This window comes from Bufo bufo, chromosome 1 (assembly GCF_905171765.1).
Source record: "Bufo bufo chromosome 1, aBufBuf1.1, whole genome shotgun sequence".
In the NCBI taxonomy this organism is placed as follows: domain Eukaryota; kingdom Metazoa; phylum Chordata; class Amphibia; order Anura; family Bufonidae; genus Bufo; species Bufo bufo.
The window spans coordinates 626,796,714-626,815,823 of record NC_053389.1 but is presented as its reverse complement, the minus strand read 5'-3'; the positions used below and the strand labels follow the sequence as shown (position 1 = coordinate 626,815,823).

The 19,110-nt window shown below is 43.1% G+C and overlaps 1 protein-coding gene across 1 annotated transcript in view; it reads right to left on the bottom strand.

Moving 5' to 3' along the window:
• Positions 1-19,110, bottom strand: part of SORD (sorbitol dehydrogenase) — a 90,060-nt gene that overhangs the window by 29,586 nt on the left and 41,364 nt on the right. Inside the window, exons 5-8 of the mRNA XM_040413825.1 lie at positions 18,213-18,372; positions 12,735-12,853; positions 9,927-9,992; positions 6,002-6,177 (exon numbers count right to left, since the gene is read on the bottom strand). Of these exons, the coding sequence (XP_040269759.1) occupies positions 6,002-6,177; positions 9,927-9,992; positions 12,735-12,853; positions 18,213-18,372 (521 nt within the window). The remainder of the gene's footprint in view (positions 1-6,001; positions 6,178-9,926; positions 9,993-12,734; positions 12,854-18,212; positions 18,373-19,110) is intronic.

The following is a 19,110-nucleotide window of genomic DNA, read 5'->3' as shown; positions in this document are numbered from 1 at the left end:
TGTTTTACTGCCAAAATAATTTCATTTAACGGCGAGGGGTTGGGGTTGGTCACACCTTCTCCATCTATTCCCTCCTCTCCTTGGGGATACCCAGGAGCTTTTTGTAATTCGAGTTCCATCACTTCGGGATTCTCATTTTTTTTAGAGCTGGTATCCTTTTGCCCACCTCTGGTATTAACTCTTGGAGACCTTTAAAAGCTGGTCTATTTTCCCTCCTTCAGAGGGTTTAATAGTCGGTTTCTGACCACAAAGGTCCACAGAGAGCCTACTGACCTTCGGTGCCATTTCCCCTTTTTTTTATTTTTTCATCTTTTTATTTTTCTCCTTCTCCCCCTTTCGTCTTTTTTCTTCTTTTTTTCCCCCTTTCTTCTCTTTTCTTTTCTCTTTCTCTCCTTCTTACTTGGTTTTCCTTTTTCTTTTTTTTTTTTCTTTTTTTTCTTCCGCTTGTCTTTCTCCTCTATAATATTTTCCTCACCAACCACCTCCCTCTCTCTCTCTCTCTCTCTCTCTCTCTCCCCACAAACAGTTAGATTTTTTTTTTTTTTGGGACAGAGTACAGAGTACCTCAATTCCTATGGATACAATATCCCATAAAGAGTATGGATGTAAGTTGAGGCTGCATAAATGTCCTTAAAGTTGAGAAGGTTAGCTGGTTAGAGGATTAGTTGGTTACTCAGTTAGTAAAAGTTAATGTTAATGGATGAAGAAAAAAAGGAACAATCTCACCAATCTTCAGTTCACTGTTGAAAGGCCCAGCTGGAGAGAACAAGGGGGACACACTCAGGGAGATCAGGTAGATCGCAAGTTGCAGGAGGGACGAAGAATCTGGAATACCAGAGAGGAACAGCCACCGGAGCACACCGCATGCAGCAGCAGAAACCATCCAGAGGCGCCGGGATATCACCTCAAAACATCGGCAACCACCAGTATTCACCACCGGTATTTCACACAGGAGCTCAGGAGACACCGGATAGCAGGGGCCCGACGGAGGAGCAAAAGCACCAGCACCGCTTGTTCAGGTCTGCAGGTCCCCTATCCGGGCGTTTGAGCAGGAGGCAGAGGGAGAGACGCTGCAATCAGCGGTCAGCGAGGCAGCCGAGCATCGGGGAGGAGAGGCGAGCGCAACGTCCTCACGTCATCCCGGGACATATGCCTTTTTGATCACTTGGAGTTGCACTTTTTGTGATGTAAGGTGACAAAAATGGCTTTTTTTGATACAGTTTTTATATATATATTTTTTTATGGTGTTTATCGGACAGGGTGGATCATGTGATATATTTATAGAGCCGGTCGTTACGGACGCGACAATACCAAATATGTCTATTTTATTTAATTTTTTTTAAAAAACACTTTATTTTTTTTTCACACATTGCGTCCCCGATAAGGTCATACAAAACCTCTGGGGGACATTTAACTTCACTTTTTTTTTTCACTATTGATTTCTCCTTTAACTGGGGCTGACATAGTAGCCCCAGTTACAGGGGAAATACACCCCCCAGAGAGGCTGTAGAGCAGGGCTGATCGAGGTCTGTAGAAGACCCGACAGCTCCTGCACTCTCCCGGCCGCCGGGCCGGGACAGGAAGCGCATAGTGCTTCCTGATCTGTATACGCAGCGCTCGGTGAGTGCTGTGTATACAGCGATCTAGAAGGAAGGGACACCTGGGAACTGTCCCTGCCTTCTCTCTGGCTGTCACAGCAGGCCCCCCGCTCTGCAGCTGCACGATTAGCGTGCAGCTGAAATCTCTGAATGGACATTCAGAAACATCCATTCAGAGATAGGATATAAACGTCTGGGTGGTGGATCTCTATGGGCAGACGGGAGGTGGTTAAGCTAGGTGGAAACTAGGTTATGTGACAGGGTAATGATCTCAACTACTTCAGTAAATCAACGGCTAAAGAAAAAAAAAATGTATGGCATTAATATGGCTAAATTGAAGTCCAAACTTCAAACCTTATTAAACTAATGTGGGATCTTAAGAAGCACAATGGAGTGAGGCAGGGTTATAACAAAATGCAGCTTGACTTGGGGGAATGTTAAAAGTTAGCTGGATAGGGACAGGAAAGTTAGTTTATGAGGTAAGAGGATGTATAGTATATTTCCCAGTGGTGCTGACTATAAAAAAAGTTTCCTTCCACTCACTTTTCAAAAAGCAGAGGAGCGAGTCATAGCAGATTGGCAAGGTAAAATGTGATTCTTGCAGGCAAAAAGGTTATAATGAAAGGATACCATATGGCCATGCATGATTTTATGCTATACAAGTCAATGTTTGTGCCTCCTTTTTGGCCAAAATGCCTACAAGACATGGCGACCTTGGGTTGGTAAGTCCAGCTAAGGGTAAGGCTACGTTCACACTCGCATTTTGGGCGGATCCGTTACAATAATACAACTGCATGCATCCGTCATGAACGGATCAGTTTGTATTATCTGTAACATAGCCAAGACGGATCTGTCATAAACACCATTAAAAGTCAATAGGAGACGGATCCGTTTTCTATTGTGCCAGAGAAAACGTTTGGCTCAGTTTCGTCAAGCGGCCAGCAAAACGCTGCAGGCAGCGTTTTGGTGTCGGCCTCCAGAGCGGAATGGAGACTGAACGGAGGCAAACTGATGCATTCTGAGCGGATCTTTTTCCATTCAGAATGCATTAGGGCAAAACTGATCCGTTTTGGACCGCTTGTGAGAGCCCTGAACGGATCTCACAAACGGAAAGCCAAAACGCGAGTGTGAAAGTAGCCTAAGGCGTAAAACAGAAATGGAAGTTGCAGTTGGAGATAACAGTTGATGGTAATTGAGACTGATCTCAAGGATCCTTTTCCCTTATTCTTGGATTATGATGCTTGATAAAATGTACCATATGTTGCACTTTATATTTTTATGTAAAGTTATTTACATAAAATATTTTTTTTAATAATGTATGTACAAATTGGCTTTGGTAATAAATATGGCTGCTACAACCTTTCGCTGAAGTCAGTCTCTGCCTGGTTAATATCAGTAGATAACGGGCGGTGGAGGTCTTAGCTGTACTAATGTCTTCCATACTTATAAGTCAACATTTGGAAGAAATTCTAAAATGACAGAAAATGATTTCTACTGGCATGGAAAGCCCCACTCCTTAGTACAGCATGCCATCTACTACCTAAGGGTTTCATGTGTATCAGCTTGGTGACAGTTCCACACCCTGCTACTGTCTCCTCTGGTCTAATGTCATGTCATCCTGTGTATTTATTTTGGGTCCACTACACTGTGCATATCTATTTCTTGAAACTCAGAAAACAATCAAAGGGAACCCGCGCTGCCTTACTAACTGAAACAGAGTGTAATATAGGATACACTGAATAACACTCCAAGGAGTGCGCCGTTGCAGGTCTATAATAGGGAATAAATTGCCTAAACGCTAAAGAAAGTGAGTCAAGGCAAAAAACAGTGTAATGAATAGACCGCGCTGACTGTCCAGTGTACAATCGTAACTGATGATCAATATCTCAATACGTAGCGCATAAGGTGGTTGCTGTGTCCACCTTAACTTATTATTGCTTGTGTTGTAGGGTGGTTGTAACGGCTGTATCTTCAGGTTTCCTGAAGATACAGCCGTTACAACCACCCTCCAACACAAGCACCAGGAAGATTAGGAAGGAGTCCGAAAGCCAGCGCAATACAGGCAAGTGACTATATATATACACATATACTCCTTTTCATCTATAGAAATTGATGATTTATTGGGATAATCTACTGGCAGTAACTCCGGACACTACCTTAATAAGTTAAGGTGGACACAGCAACCACCTTATGCGCTACGTATTGAGATATTGATCATCAGTTACGATTGCACACTGGACAGTCAGCGCGGTCTACTCATTACACTATTTCTTGAAACTGTTATGTTATAGTGTAATTTACCTGGTTCACCAGAAGGTGGCAGCAAGCATGGCAGAGCTACAAGTGAGAGTGGAGTGAGACTAATTGGCTTAACTGGCTGCGCGCTGCCAGTATTGGTATAAGCACAATGTGATATGTCTTCCTATATAAATAGGCTAAGCCTATTTATATAGGAAGACATATCACATTGTGCTTATACCAATACTGGCAGCGCGCAGCCAGTTAAGCCAATTAGTCTCACTCCAGATAGATATCATAGGCAGGAGGCTAGTACTAGTATAATATAAGACTGAGTGACCGCTGATCATTTTAATAAATTATCATAGATGATATTAAAGATCAACTATTAAAGGTTATGTTTTAGGATCTAGGAGGTGTAGGATAATAGGTGTAAGTTAGTCCAATTGGACATTTGTTTGAGTTATTGAATAAAACACCACATCCTAACACCATAAGGGAAATATAGCGATTTTACAAGTGAGAGTGGAGCCTCCCTTTCCATTCTAATACCCCCCTCTGTGGTGTGGTGGGCGTGTTCCACTTGCTGCAGGAAGGGTGGGGTTCAGTTTAGAGGTCAGTGTGTGGAGAGTACCCCCTGCCAAGGACGTGCCTTGCCTAAGCCAGCTAGAGCACCTTTAGCTCTGCTGGATGTGGAGGCCACAGCTTGGGGCCTCTGAAGCCAGGAGGAAGGGTTCCCTGAACTAATCTAGAGTCAGATTACAAAGAGAAGTTTCAGCATCCAGAGGAAGCCAAGTTATACAGTTACCCTGACAGCACAGCAGAGCCAGAGAGCAACATATGTAGCAGAGTTGAGTTTGTTTGCCTGCCAGAGTTAATGCTAAAGCCTGCTGGGACCAAGATAAAGTCTGTAAACAGTTTGGAGAAACGTTTATGCAAAGTAAAGCTGCTTTTCAACTTCATCACAAGGTCTGGACTCAATTTATTCTTCACCCCCTAATTCAACTACCCCCCTTTTTATTGCTTCGGGGCCAATGCCTGGGGTCCATCATATCCAGGTAGGAGCACATGACACGTGCACACAACCTAAAGGGACATTTTAGGCCATTCCTACACATGGGTACCATCCACTATATCACTAAGATGGGCCCAGTGCCCTTGTCGCCTCGTTGCAACTGGTGTCACAAAACAAGTACTAGACTCCTAAAGGGCCCTGGGGAGAGGCCCCAGCGACACATGTGAAGATACCAGGCCACAGGATCTCTTGTATTTGCTTGTGTCCTTAAAGCTTTCAACGTTTGTGCAGAAGAGTCCACATCTGTTGAGTGGCTTTAGTGTTTACACTGAGATGTACGTTGCGAATTTCATAGGCAAGCATAGACAGAACGACGCCCAGTCCACAATTATTAAGCTGAATGATTCAGCAAGTCAGAGTGCGATCCAGTGGTACAAGTGAGGGAACAGAGCAAACATTAACAATTTGGGAAGAAGGCGATTGTTAAAAAAAAATAACTGCAGCACTATTTACCGAACAGTCATTACAAACGGAGCAAAAAAGACAAAACATTTTCTGGGAGATTTTGTTAAAAAGTCACATATGGGAATAACGAAAAAAATAAAGCAAAAGCAAACGAAGGAGTAGAAGTGCCATGTGGATAAACTGATGAAGTGTCACATATAACATTCCAAACACACCTAAGACAACACATTTATTATGACGCACTTTCTAGTCTAGTTAAATCATTTCTTTGGAAGTCATTTCAACTTCAAGTCCAACTTTTTTTTTTTATCAGCTGACTTTAAACACATAGTAATCTATTACACTTTTAAATGACAGGGTTCACTTAAAATGATCACAAGGTCAATCTCCACTTCGACTTAAAGAGAAAATCAAAAATTGTAATACTGTAATCAAAAGTTTCTCACGGCCTGTGATATGACACATTGTTGTGTTGCATCTGTTACCCAGAAACCATGGCTACAAACAAGCTTTGATTTGATACCTCTTCAATTACATTGTTGGTACAGCATGCCTGAGATAGTGACATCCATCCAGGGGTATAAATGGATTAAGAATTTAGGGTGGAGGTACATTCTATTCAAAGCATTGCAATGCCAAAATCCACATTGCAAAGATGTGGCTTCTTCTGCTTACCACTACTTACATAGATTCCTGTCTGAATACATGCTTCAGCTCCGGTGCACTCAATGGTGATCTCCGGCATGCATCCTAGGAATTCTTCAACTTTCTGAGCAGTCTGCTGAGCTGGCTCTTTGGCAACTTGCAAAACAAAATCTGCTCCCACTTCTTTAGCTTTTTCTAGTCTTGATGGCGATAAATCTGGGAGGAAGGTTCCATAGTCATGAGCAATGGAGAGACAGAAGGGTAAACTGTGCCATATGCAAAGTGTAAAAAAAAGTGCTATCAAATGCAAAGTGTAAAAAGTGCTAACATAAAACCCCTTTGAAACATAAATAGAAAAGCCATTAGCCCAGATCTGTCAAATGTACACAGTGCAAAAACATCTGGACTAACAACTGCAGTTACTTCAGGGCACCCAACTAGATCTCAACAATCTCACTGACCTAAACTTTAAGGTGGCCAAGCACCTTAGATAGCTGTGGGCCAAACGTTCACTTAGCTATACACTTTAGTTAGCTGTCGGCCAAACACTAGCCACCAGCTATCCCTCCTGACCTACCTCTACATACAAATTCAGACTTGACTTACCTGAGAGTGGGAATGTTCTCAACAGGGGGAGGGGAATAAGCTGCCAATAAGCTACCTTCACACTAGCGTTTTACTGGATCCGGCAGGGTTCGGCAAAAACGCTTCCGATACTGATAATACAACCGTCTGCATCCGTTATGAACCGGTTGTATTATCTTTAACATTGCCAAGACGGATCCGTCATTAACTCCATTGAAAGCCAATGGGGGACGGATCTGTTTTCTATTGTGGCAGATTGTGGCAGGGAAAAGGGATCCGTCCCCATTGACTTGCATTGGGGGGCATGCTGGATCCGTCTCGCTCTGCATCCCAGGACGGAAAGCAAACTACAACATGTTGCGGTTTGCTAACGGGTATAGGAACGCAACTAAACGGAACAGAATGCATTTTGGAGCATTCCGGTTATGTTCAGTTTTGTCCCCATTGACAATGAATGGGGACAAAACTGAAGCGTTTTTTTTTTTCTGGTATTGAGCCCCTATGACGGATCTCAATACCGGAAAACTAAAACGCTAGTGTGAAAGTAGCCTTAAAGGGGTTATCTGGGTCTAATATTTTCTTTTTCCCTGTGTTTCCCCTGCCAGGCCTTGCAACTTATAATAGACTTTTTGTCTCACTCTGGAGAGATGGAGAGTGGTCACATGACTGCGCCCCCTGTGGAGACTGTATTTCTTCTGACATCACGACAATGCTTCCAATGATGCCCTCTGACAGAGTCACGTGATGTCATGTGGTCGCAATGTCAGACCCATGCAGTGGCGTGCTAAGGTGAGGGAGGGGGATCCGCACCGGGTGTCCGTTGCCAGGGGGGTGCCAGAAGCAATGAGCGATTCCATCAATACAGATGGAAGCGCTCATTGCTAGAGCGCGCCTGTCACTCACTGACAGCTCAGCTCCCTGGGCTCTTTCTCTCTGTTAGGCCGGCGGCGCACAATGGTGAAGCAGGGAGACTTCTTCCTGCTCCACTATACAGCCTGCAGGCACAGATCGCGCTGGCGGCCTGTGTGGGAGGAGCCTGCAGCCTAGGAATCTGACTAAGCTCCACCTACACAGGGCTGCAGAGCGATCTGTGTCTGCAGGGGAGAGCTGGATGTGAGCAACAGGAACGGGACAATGTGAGTAGGTACAGTGTTTTTTTTTTTTGTACAGAGGGGGCACGGAGAGGGCATTACTGATACAAAGGGGGCACAGAGGAGAGAGCATTACTACTACAAAGGGGGTACAGAGAAGAGGGCATTGCAACTATAAAGGGGGCACAGTGAGCATTACTACCATAAATGGGGCAAAGAGGGCATTACTACTATAAAGGGGGCACAGGGAGCTTTACTACTGTGAAGGAGGCACACTGGGCATTACTACTATGAAGGGGGCACAATAGGCAGTATTAATATGAAGGGGGCACAATTGGCATTAATACTATGAAGGGGCACAATGGGCATTAATACTGTGAAGGAGCACAATGGGCATTAATACAGTGAAAGGGGCACAATAGGCATTACTACTGTGAAGGGGCACATAAGGCATTACTCCTGTGAAGGGGCATAACTTTTATGGGGACACAGAGTGGGCATTACTACGGTGAAGGGGGCACAATGGGCATTACTACTGTGAAGGAGGCACAATTGGCATTACTACTGTAAAGGAGGCGCAGAGTGCATTACTACTGTGAAGGAGGTACACAGTGCATTACTACTGTGAAGGAGGTGCAGAGTGCATTACTACTGTAAAGGGGGCACAGAGAGGGCATAACTACTGTGAGGGAGCACAACGTAGATTTTATTAGGGGACACATATCTGGACATAACTATTGTGAAGGTTGTACAATAAGGGCAATGCTTTTGTGAGGTGGCACAATTTTTTTAAGTATTGGGAGGTGCAAGAGAAAGGACCTGCCTTGGGTGCAAAACACCTTAGGCACACCCATTGGGCCCATGTGATCTTGGAGAGGCCTGGTCGATGCTCTCAATCCACAAGCAGAGTAGGACACTGCTTGTCATATTGAGGCTGTGTGGGAGGAAACATTAGGAAGAGACAGCAAGGTGATGATGGAGGGTGTAGTGGGCAGAGTTATCAGTCCAGGGAAGGGTGTAGTAGGCATGTACATTTCTGGCTAGTCTTGCAGCACACAACACTATGGGAAGTGTTGTGGCTGCAGCTCATCTACCCCCACAACCCAGATGTTCGAGTTGTAAACAATGGAGAGCAGCAGCAGCATGGAGAATGCAATGAAGGCTTAGGAAACACTTTTATGCTCTGTAGGAGACTAGACAAGGTTTACACACTTAAATGACATTTTTTAGGACCCTGCAAAACCCTTTTAAAGTGTCTTATCTTCTGTGAGAACAAAACATTGAGCATATTAAAATCCAGCATGCCTAATCATCCCTTCTCTCAACATCTCTGCTGGAAGAGGGTCAAGAAAATTCTACAGTCAACAGCTCCAGCTGAAATCAGCAGTTACAGCTAACGTTCAGGTGTATGAGCACCTTTAGGCTAGGGTTACAATGCGACATGTGTTGCATCAATGTCGAGCAGCAACACTAATAGTCAATAGTGTTGCACTGCAACATGCGACGTGTTGCAACTGCAACATTACTTTTTGCAAATGTAGTTTCACAGTCGCTGCATGTCGCAGTGCGGCACCATTGACTGTCATTATAAAAATGTTGCAAGACATGTCGCCGTGTAGCCCTAGTCTTAAACAAGTATCCATCATGTTGTGTTTCTTGGGTTGTATGAAAGGACTATATGCACTATAAACCGCAAGCTTTACCTTACAGATGTTGTCATCATGCTTCTAAAGATGTTTTTGTCTTCGATAACCAATGCGCATGATCGGTGAAAAACAGCTTATTCCCCCTCAGGCCATATGTAAATTAGCTTCTTGAAGTCAAGGGGGCAGCGGCTTTCTCACTTGCAGTCAGACTCACTGTGCCCCCTAACCAACCATTTGCATTTCAACCTTAGATCTTGCGCATGCACCGTATGATCGTGTTTCCGGCACCTGCGCATTGATGCCCGCTGCAGTATACTTGGCTTTAGCGGGTCAATGCTCACTCACAGGACCAGCTTTCCAAGCATCAACTTGCGTCATATTTGAGGATGGAATCATGCCTGTTCATTTGATCGCCGGGTCTTCAACTACTGAGACTGGCACTAACCTCAAGAACGGCGATCCTGTATCCCCTATCTGAATGGAACGGGGGTCGTACATGTGCATTAGTAGCCCATTCATTCTCATAGGGATTGACAAAGACAGACAAGTGGTGTAGATAGGGGTTAACCGCTTTTGCTATTTTTTTTTTAAATGTAGTAACTAAATATATAAAAAGAGTAAAACAATGATTTATTGGTCTTACCACTTATAACTACTTGTGAAGCTCCCATCATCTTTGCCACAATTAGAGAAACCAGGCCAATAGGTCCTAAAACAAGGTTTTTACATAAAAAAAAATAAAACATTACTATCATACCACAAAGCTATCAAAACACTACCCTGAAGCAATTCTTTTAGTAAATACACAGTACATTTTGTAGAGCTCTTCTTTCTGCAATAAAGACTTGGTAACTTTTCGTATAACCTTATTTATTACATGACAATGTTTTATGTGTGTTGATTTCATTCAAAAGGGAAATTCCAGTATGCAAAACTTGTCTCCTATGTAAAGTATGCAGTACAAAGCAAAACTCCTCACTACATAGTCATTAAACCTTTTCAGTAGTTACCCACATAATCACTAACTACTTATTGCCCCAATATGTGGCGTCTATAGCTCGCTGCCTAGGGTTACGACCTGTAGCTCAATCTCAGGGTGCTGGTCGAGCATGCTCAGTTCGAGTGCTAGGCGTCATCACTGGGGACTAATGTGAGAGGCTCGGCACAATATCCCATGTACAGGGTGGAGAGGGGGATGTGTGAAGACGTGCTCGTCACTAGCCAGGGGAATACAAGGGAAGGAGAATAGCCATTTTCAGTCCTTCCTGCTCTTCTCCCACAAACCGGCATAAAAATGTCTCAGTTGCTGGAAAATGTTGCAATTGTCATGGAAATGTTGTGGATATGCCCTACGTCTCATTTATTATGGTCTGTACGACATTTGATCTAAACTTTCACCACTTTCACTTCCAGCTCTCAGGGGGAGATTTATCAATTTTTGGCATAGTTTACTCCATAACTATCTGATGTCTTAAAGAGCATAATAAATGAGACACAGCGCACATTTGTGACTTTTTGGTGGATATTGCGACAGTTGAGACATTTTTACGCCAGTCTGTGAGGGAAGAGAAGGAAGGACGGAATGTGTGGAAATTTGGAATGTAAAAATTTGGATTACTGCGTGCAACTTTCCAGGAGTTTAGCCTGGTCTTACAACCTATATTTGTGCCTTTTTATCTGATAACCCATTCATAAATGTGACGGCCCTAATGCCACTGTGTTCAACAAGCCCACTTTTCTCTGCAGATTTCTATTTCAACAGGAATTCTGCTTCATGGATTGAATAGTGACGTTGACATGTGATAAATTTGGCGCTAACCAGATCTTGGCCCATTTTGCCCTATTTGTTTTGTCACCTATTAATTGAAAAATCTCTCCCACAAACTGTTTTACCTAAGCAGATAGGTAACACAGACATTGGTACAACCAGCCTAGTAAGGCCTTATTCACACGTCCGTTGTTTCTTTCCTGATCTGTTCCGTTTTTTGCTGAACAGATCTGGACCAGATCTGGACCCATTCATTTTCAATGGGTCCTGAAAAAAAACGGACAGCTCAATGTCTGATTTTTTTTCAGGACCCATTGAAAATGAATGGGTCCAGATCTGGTCCAGATCTGTTCAGCAAAAAACGGAACAGATCAGGAAAGAAACAACGGACGTGTGAATGGACCCTAAATCTGTCCAGGTTCTGCTTTGTAAGTACCTTAAGTGTCCTAAAGCTACAACTGAATCAGCCAGAATGTTCTCCTTTTCTATATGTTAACAAGATGCATGATTGCTTAAAGGGATTTTGTCACTACAGCAAATGGCATTTATCATGTAGAGAAATAAATACAAGGCACTTACTAATGTATTGTTGGTATCCATATTGCCTCCTTTGCTGGCTGGATTCATTTTTCTATCACATTACACACTGCTCGTTTCCACCGTTACGACCATCCTGCATTCCATCTGCGGTGGCCATGCTTGCACACTACAGACAAAAAGCACCAGGCTACATCAGTTCCCACGGTCCCGATCACCAGAGAGGCCACCATTTTTTTCCTATAGTGTGCAAGCACAAGAACCACTGATGGTCGTATCCATGGAAACAAGCAGTGTATAATTTGATGAAAAAATTAATCCAGCCAGCAAAGGAAGCAATATGGTTAACAATACACTAGTAAGTCCCTACATGATAAATGCCACTTGCTGAAATGACACAACCCCTGTAATATTACCCAAAAGGAAAAAAAAAAAAATTTTCCTCTTTTTAGGCTTCTAATTATTGGTACATGTTATGGTCCTAAATCCTAAAAACATGGTATATAATGCAGAAACTTGGCAAAATAATTAATTAAAAATTCCCTACCACTGTGTTTCAAGAGCACCTATGTGTCTCTATGGTTATAGACGACAAGCAAATCCTGTATATGATCTTACAGTCATAATCCCTTATCCCTCCAAATTAATGTTAAAAAGAAGTAGGTGATAGATGAAACAGAGAACGACGGCAGAATCAAACTGTTCACAGAGATTGGAAACACACAGGTCTCCACTGCTGATACAGAATGGAAGGAAATTCTTAATTAAAGGGGTTGTCTCACTTCAGCAAGTGACATTTATCATGTAGAGAAAGTTACTATAAGGTACTTACTAATGTATTGTCCATATTGCTTCCTATGCTGGCTTCATTCATTTTTCCATCACATTATACACTGCTTGTTTGCAGGGGTTATGACCACCCTGCAATCCATTGCATTAGTAAGTGCCTGGTATTAACTTTGTCTAAATGATAAATGCCATTTGATGAAGTGAGACAAACCCTTTAAGACTATTTTTAGATGCTTTCTTTAATTTTAGATGTACAGGAGCAATAATGATGATTGTGCAGGTGGACACAGCCTTTAATCTTTACATATGCATAAATGTAGCACAAACTCTAGTAAAATACTAAACTTTTATTTGTACCTGCACCACAGATGAACACTTTGCTTCCAAGTGTTACTCCAGCTCGTCTACAGGCATGGATCCCAACAGAGAGGGGTTCTATAAGAGCACCTTCTTCAAATGTTACATTGTCTGGAAGCCTGGAACAAGAAATGAAATATAAGAGAAAATACATCATACATACCATTTTTTGTCCTATAAGACGCACCGGCCTATAAGACACACCTAGGTTTTAGAGGAGGACAATAAGAAAAAAATATTTTGCATTAGACCTCAGGTCAGACAACCAAACAGACCCCCAATGTTAATCAGACCTCAGCTAACAGCCCCAATTAGAACCCCAATGTTAATAAGACCCCAACAAGACCACAGCTTAGACCCCAATGTGAATGACCCCCAATCAGGCCTCAGATAAGAGCCCCATGGCTCTCATCAGCCCCCATATGCCTATCATTAGCCCCCAGCAGCCTTTCATCAGCCCCCATAGCCTTATATCTCCCCCATTGCCTCATAACAGCCCGATTGCCTCATAACAGCCCCCAGTAGTCCCCATTGCCTCTCATATTAGCCCCCATTGCCTCTCATGTTAGCCACCAGCAGCCTCTGTTGCCTCAGAGCATCCCACAGCAGCCCCATATTGCCTCAGATTATCCCCAGCAATTCCATATTGTCTCAGAACAGCCCCCGACAGCCCCATATTGCCTCATGGTTTATAAAATAAGAAAACCTCTTACCGCTCCTGCTCCGGACGCAGCTCCTCTGCTCCAGTACTCTTCCTCCTCCGTCGGCTGTGCTGTGATCTAACACGCACAGCGTGAGGTCACAGAGCGCCCTCACGCTGTGCGCAGCCACTGCACAGCCGACAGCGGAGGACCAGGAAGCGGTAAATACAGAGCCTTCACCGCTTCCCGGTCCTCCGGTACTAATGAGCGCTTCCATTATGGAAGCGCTCATTAGTATTCGCCCCATAAGAAGCAGGGGCATTTCCCCCCACTTTTGGTGAAAAAATAAATGCGTCTTATGGGGTGAAAAATACGGTATGTACATTTGCAATTATACGCACTTCTGTTCAGATATCAACCATGATTAAAGCAGTCTAGTGAAAGCAAAAAATCAGAAGCTAAAGGTGCACAAATACCGTAAATTGGAGTTGTTACCAAATAACTTATGTAATGAGAGTGGATAGGTGGGGGGACTTTGTTGTTGGTGGGTGAGAGTGAGTGGGCTAGGGGGTATTCTGGGGAGGGTGCTGCTGTGACTATTAGACAGTGGATGGGATGTAGATGTGTGGGCTTGCTTTGGCTACTTGAGACAATGGACTTTGGGGAACTTCTGCGAGTACTAACAAAGTGGGGGAATGGGCTAGACACAATTGTGTGGGGTTATTTCATATGGAATGGTGATGGCTTCACAGAACTCTCCCCTTATTGCACCATGGCAATGTAAATTTGTGCATTTTTATCACAACTGGAGCAGTAAAAACCACATGCATTTCAGACTTCAGAGGTTAGGAAAATCACTGCAGTGACCAAGGAAAGCTCTATTGGTGGAAAAAAACTAGCTTGCCCATCCCCATTGATAGTGTTGACCTGCAATGTATCACTGCTGACAACTTAGTTTGGAAGCTGGCTCACTGACGTGGCAAAGATTTGTTAATTTCTGGCTTAGAGCATCTCCCTGGGATTGTCCCTTATTTAGGTAATCGATAGAGAAAACCACATCCTGTTCAGTTAATCATCAGAGGTAACCTATAAATACTCTTGTTACTACGTAATATTTATCTATGCAAAATGTACCTTCCCATCCCCTCGCTCTTCCTTTTGCGTGTTTGAATGTTTATACCCAGGAATTTGACCTAGCAGTGGTTCTTCCTGTTCCATTTTTTCTTTTACTATTGCTATAATAATGTATTTGTTTGCTGTATATCTTATCAGTTGTTTGTATTTGAATACAATTTCAATTTTATGGGGATTTGTCATATCTTTTAGAGACGAAGGTGTGGTTGTGTACATTGCACCTTATTTTTACACGTGAATATCCGACTTTCCTTTATTTTATCTCTGTTCTTCTTTTCCAGTGAAATGAGTTTAAAACTTTTCAAAAAGAGCTACTGGCTGTCCTTTAAGAGACCATATTTGTATTGGAGACTTAGTGGCAAGAATATGCAAAAAGGCATCTCCGAGAGAAAGAAAACAGTCTTGCTAGTGCCACCTTCTGGAAGTGGCTCCCTAAGAGTCCATGTCTAACTTTTTAATACGTCTTGAACATGGACAAGTGAAAATAGCCAAGCAGTATATCCATCTGCATGCAGCTGTTTTGGGGTGTGTTCCCCTCACCAGTAAGATGCTGGTTGGCTGAATGAGATACCATGGATGCAGTTTAGGGGAGGTACGGCATTTTCCTTTCAGAGATCAGCAGTGTACGGGGATTTGTCACATTCAAAGTCTTGTTAAAAAGTCAGACACTGACTCATAGGCATAAACCACCAAAAGAAAAAGCAACGCGAGCCAAAATATAAAAATATCACATTTTATTGGTCCAAAATCACAAATAAATATAAAAAATGTCCAATATTGCTGTATATTATTGGGGATAACCCCAATAATGCAGAATGCACCTAGCGCTGCGATCTACACTCATGTCACAACGGGCACATATATAAAAAGTAAATGAACACAATAGTATATAATAATAATCTGTCCAAAATTGTGCAGAAATCTACCTAAAACAAATATATGGGAGGAGACCAGGCTATAACCTGGTATGTGGCAATAGCAACACAATAGTATATCACACCTCCTAATGCCACAATGCACAAAGATTGACAGAATACTCTTAGGCCCCTTTCACACCGGCGAGTTTTCCGCGCGGGTGCAATGCGCGAGTTGAACGCATTGCACCCGCACTGAATCCGGACCCATTCATTTCTATGGGGCTGTGCACATGAGCGCTGATTTTCACGCATCACTTGTGCGTTGCGTGAAAATTGCAGCATGCTCCATTTTGTGCCCCATAGAAGTGAATGGGACTGCGTGAAAATCGCAAGCAAGTGCGGATGCGGTGCGATTTTCACGCACGGTTGCTAGGAGACAATGGAGACCCGATCATTATTATTTTCCCTTATAACATGGTTATAAGGGAAAATAAAAGCATTCTGAATACAGAATGCATAGTACAATAGGGCTGGAGGGGTAAAAAAAAATAAAAAATGATTTAACTCACCTTAATCCACTTGTTCACGCAGCCCGGCTTCTTTTCTGTCTTCTTTCTTCAGGACCTGGGTAAAGGACCTGTGATGACGTCAATGCGCTCATCACATGGCCCGTCACATGATCCATCAGCATGGTAAAAGATCATGTGATGGACCATGTGATGAGCGCAGTTGACGGACCATGTGATGGACCATGTGTATTCAGAATGCTATTATTTTCCCTTATAACCATGTTATAAGGGAAAATAATACAATCTACAGAACACCTAACCCAAACCTGAACTTCTGTGAAGAAGTTCGGGTTTGTGTACCAAACATGCAGATTTTTCTCACACGCGTGCAAAACACATTACAATGTTTTGCACTCGTGCGGAAAAATAGCGCATTTTCCCACAACGCACCCGCGTCTTATCCGGACAAAAAACATGACACCCGTTAATTTCCCATGGAGAATTGCAACTAAGTCTCCATAAACAGCTCGTCCCCACAAGGAGAGCCAGGACCTCAGCTAAGCTGCATTCAAGGCATCTCACTCAGCCAGCCAGAATCCTACTCTGTACTGACGAGGGCCAAACACTCCAAAACAGCTGTCTGCAGATGGATTATGGCTTTGCTATTTTACCTTTTGTTCCAAGGCTTGTTAAAAAGGATCTGTCAACAGCGCTAGCAAGAGATTTACTCTCCAGCAAGCAGTGAGTTGTAACCAGGCTGGCATCACATACACAATGCATATTATTGGACCAGGAGCACAGTAAAATCAGATACTGTAACCTCTTAAATGCAAAATGGAGGTGACATTTAGAAGTTAAATTTTTTTGCAGATTTACAATTTTACTACATTTATTTGGAACACAAAAGGTGATAAAATGATACTAATACACCAAATTTACAGTATTACCCTGATTCTGCAGTTTTTAGAAATATCCCATAGGTGGCCCTACAATTCTATGTCACTTAAATATCGGCTTGAGAACTGAAGCAGCACCTTGTCAATTTTGGGTCTCCATTTTCTTAGGAAGTTTTTGGGGCACCACTTCAGGCTTGCAGAGACCAAAGGTCCCATTTTGAAACATACACCCCTCAAGGAATAAACATAGGGGTGCAGTGAACATTTAGACCCCACAGGTATTTCATAGAATTTATTACAATTGAGGCACAAACATCAAAAATGACATGTTAATAATAATAATAATAATAATAATAATAATAATAATAATAATATGTAGTTTTAACTCAAAATGTTATTATTTTTAGAAGGGTCACCCCAAAAAAGTGCACCCCAGAAATACCCCATATATGGTCATAAACTGCTGTTTGGGGACATGGCAGGACTCAGAAAGGAAGGAGAAGAATCTGGATTTTGTAACATGGAATTTGCTGAAATTATTTTAGGAGCCTTAACTTTTTTATTTTTTGTTCTTGGCTGAGCTGTGTGAGGGGTTGTTTTTTGCAGGACAAGCTGTTGTTTTTACTGGTATAGTTGAGGTGGGCAAAAATGGCAGTTTTCATGGGGTTCCACATACGGTTTTTATAATATAATAGCTTTATTCTGCAGATTTATATGATTATAGGGATACCAAAGTTACCATATTGTTCCCTTTGTAAGATACACTTTTCCCCCCAAAAAAGTGAGTGGAAGATGGCAGTGAGTCTTCTAATGCGAATATTAGTGGAGTGGTGAGTTTAGCACTGCTAAAGCTGCCTGTACTGACCGCTCCCTGACCTTCCTCCTGGCGCAGCACTGCACATGTCCTGACTGGGTACAGCGTCAGTACGTAGCGCGCGCACCATGACATTGAGCAATGTCATGTCACAGTGCAGAGTATGCCTGGACAAGACTAGGGAGCACTTTTTTTTTATTTTTATAATTCTCCTAGGGAACTTGAACAAGCAATCATCAGATTGCTTCTCTCAGACTCCAGTGCTAATGCACTGGGGTCTATGAGAGAAGCAATCTGATGATTACACTATGTTCCACAGGAAGGGTCTCCATAGGAACCTACATGCGGCAGCCTCGGATCATTCAGGACTGAGGCTGCTGCACGCACTTCCGGGATTTTGCACGTGCTTCCGGGTTTTGGCGCCCCTAGAATCTGGAGGAGTTAAATGTGTGTGGTCGAGGATAACGTACATTAGCCCTGGGTGTCTGCGGTTTAAAATAGCAGGCACCTGGTGGCTATGGCGGGTGCCTGCTGCCTATAGAGTATGGAGTTAGTGGTGCCAGGGTTTGCCAAATGGTTGTTGAAGACAACATTTTATAACATTTCGCAAATGGATATCATCCTTACTTGTAGCAGAAGTTGGCATTGTGTGTGTAGAATCGGCATAGGTTCCCATCGTCAGGTGGCGTGGCACAGAAAAAAATTGTAGGAGACAGGTTATAGCGCCCGTTTTTGCAGAACTCATCATTTTCTCTTGGAACGCCTGGTTCAATAGCCACTCTGTCACCTGCAGTGTCCAAACATGTAAGATACAGTATTCAACCAGTCTATACATTAACGTTCATAACCAAACCAAAAGTTGTATAGTTGTAGAGCATTATGGCCTGCAAACTCTTATGTGGCCATAATTAGTGCCAAGCCAGAACCTGCTTTCATCACTGAACACTATTGTTTACCATTGATGGCCGCATCTCAGGAGGGCTGGAGACCGCCTACTGCCATCATGTGTTTTGCGGAGGTCCTCAGGACCAACATCACTTATTGTGTGGGACGCCATCAGGGCCGGTGCAAGGATTTTTGCCGCCCTAGGCAAGATAAAAATTGCCGCCCCCCCCCCACCCCTTATCAGATGATCTGCCCATATCATGACATCACATATGTTCCACCCCTTTCTCAGCTTTTAAATTAAAAGAACTGCTATGTTTCCCTTACGGTTAATCTAGCTTCTTGTAGCTGTCCCTTTTTGCAGAACGGAATTGCGAACCCGGATCCGCAATTCCGATCCTGAAAAAAATAGAACATGTCCTATTCTTGTCCGCAATAGTGGACAAGAATAGGCATATTCTCTTAGTGCCGGCAATGTGCGGTCCACAAAATGTGGAACGCACATTGCCGCTGTCCGTGTTTTGTGGATCCGCAAAACACACACGGATGTGTGAATGGACCCTAAATGTGAGGTCAATTAGTTTCCAATGTAGTATTAATAACTAAACAATTACATAATAAACATATTGCATTGTCTACT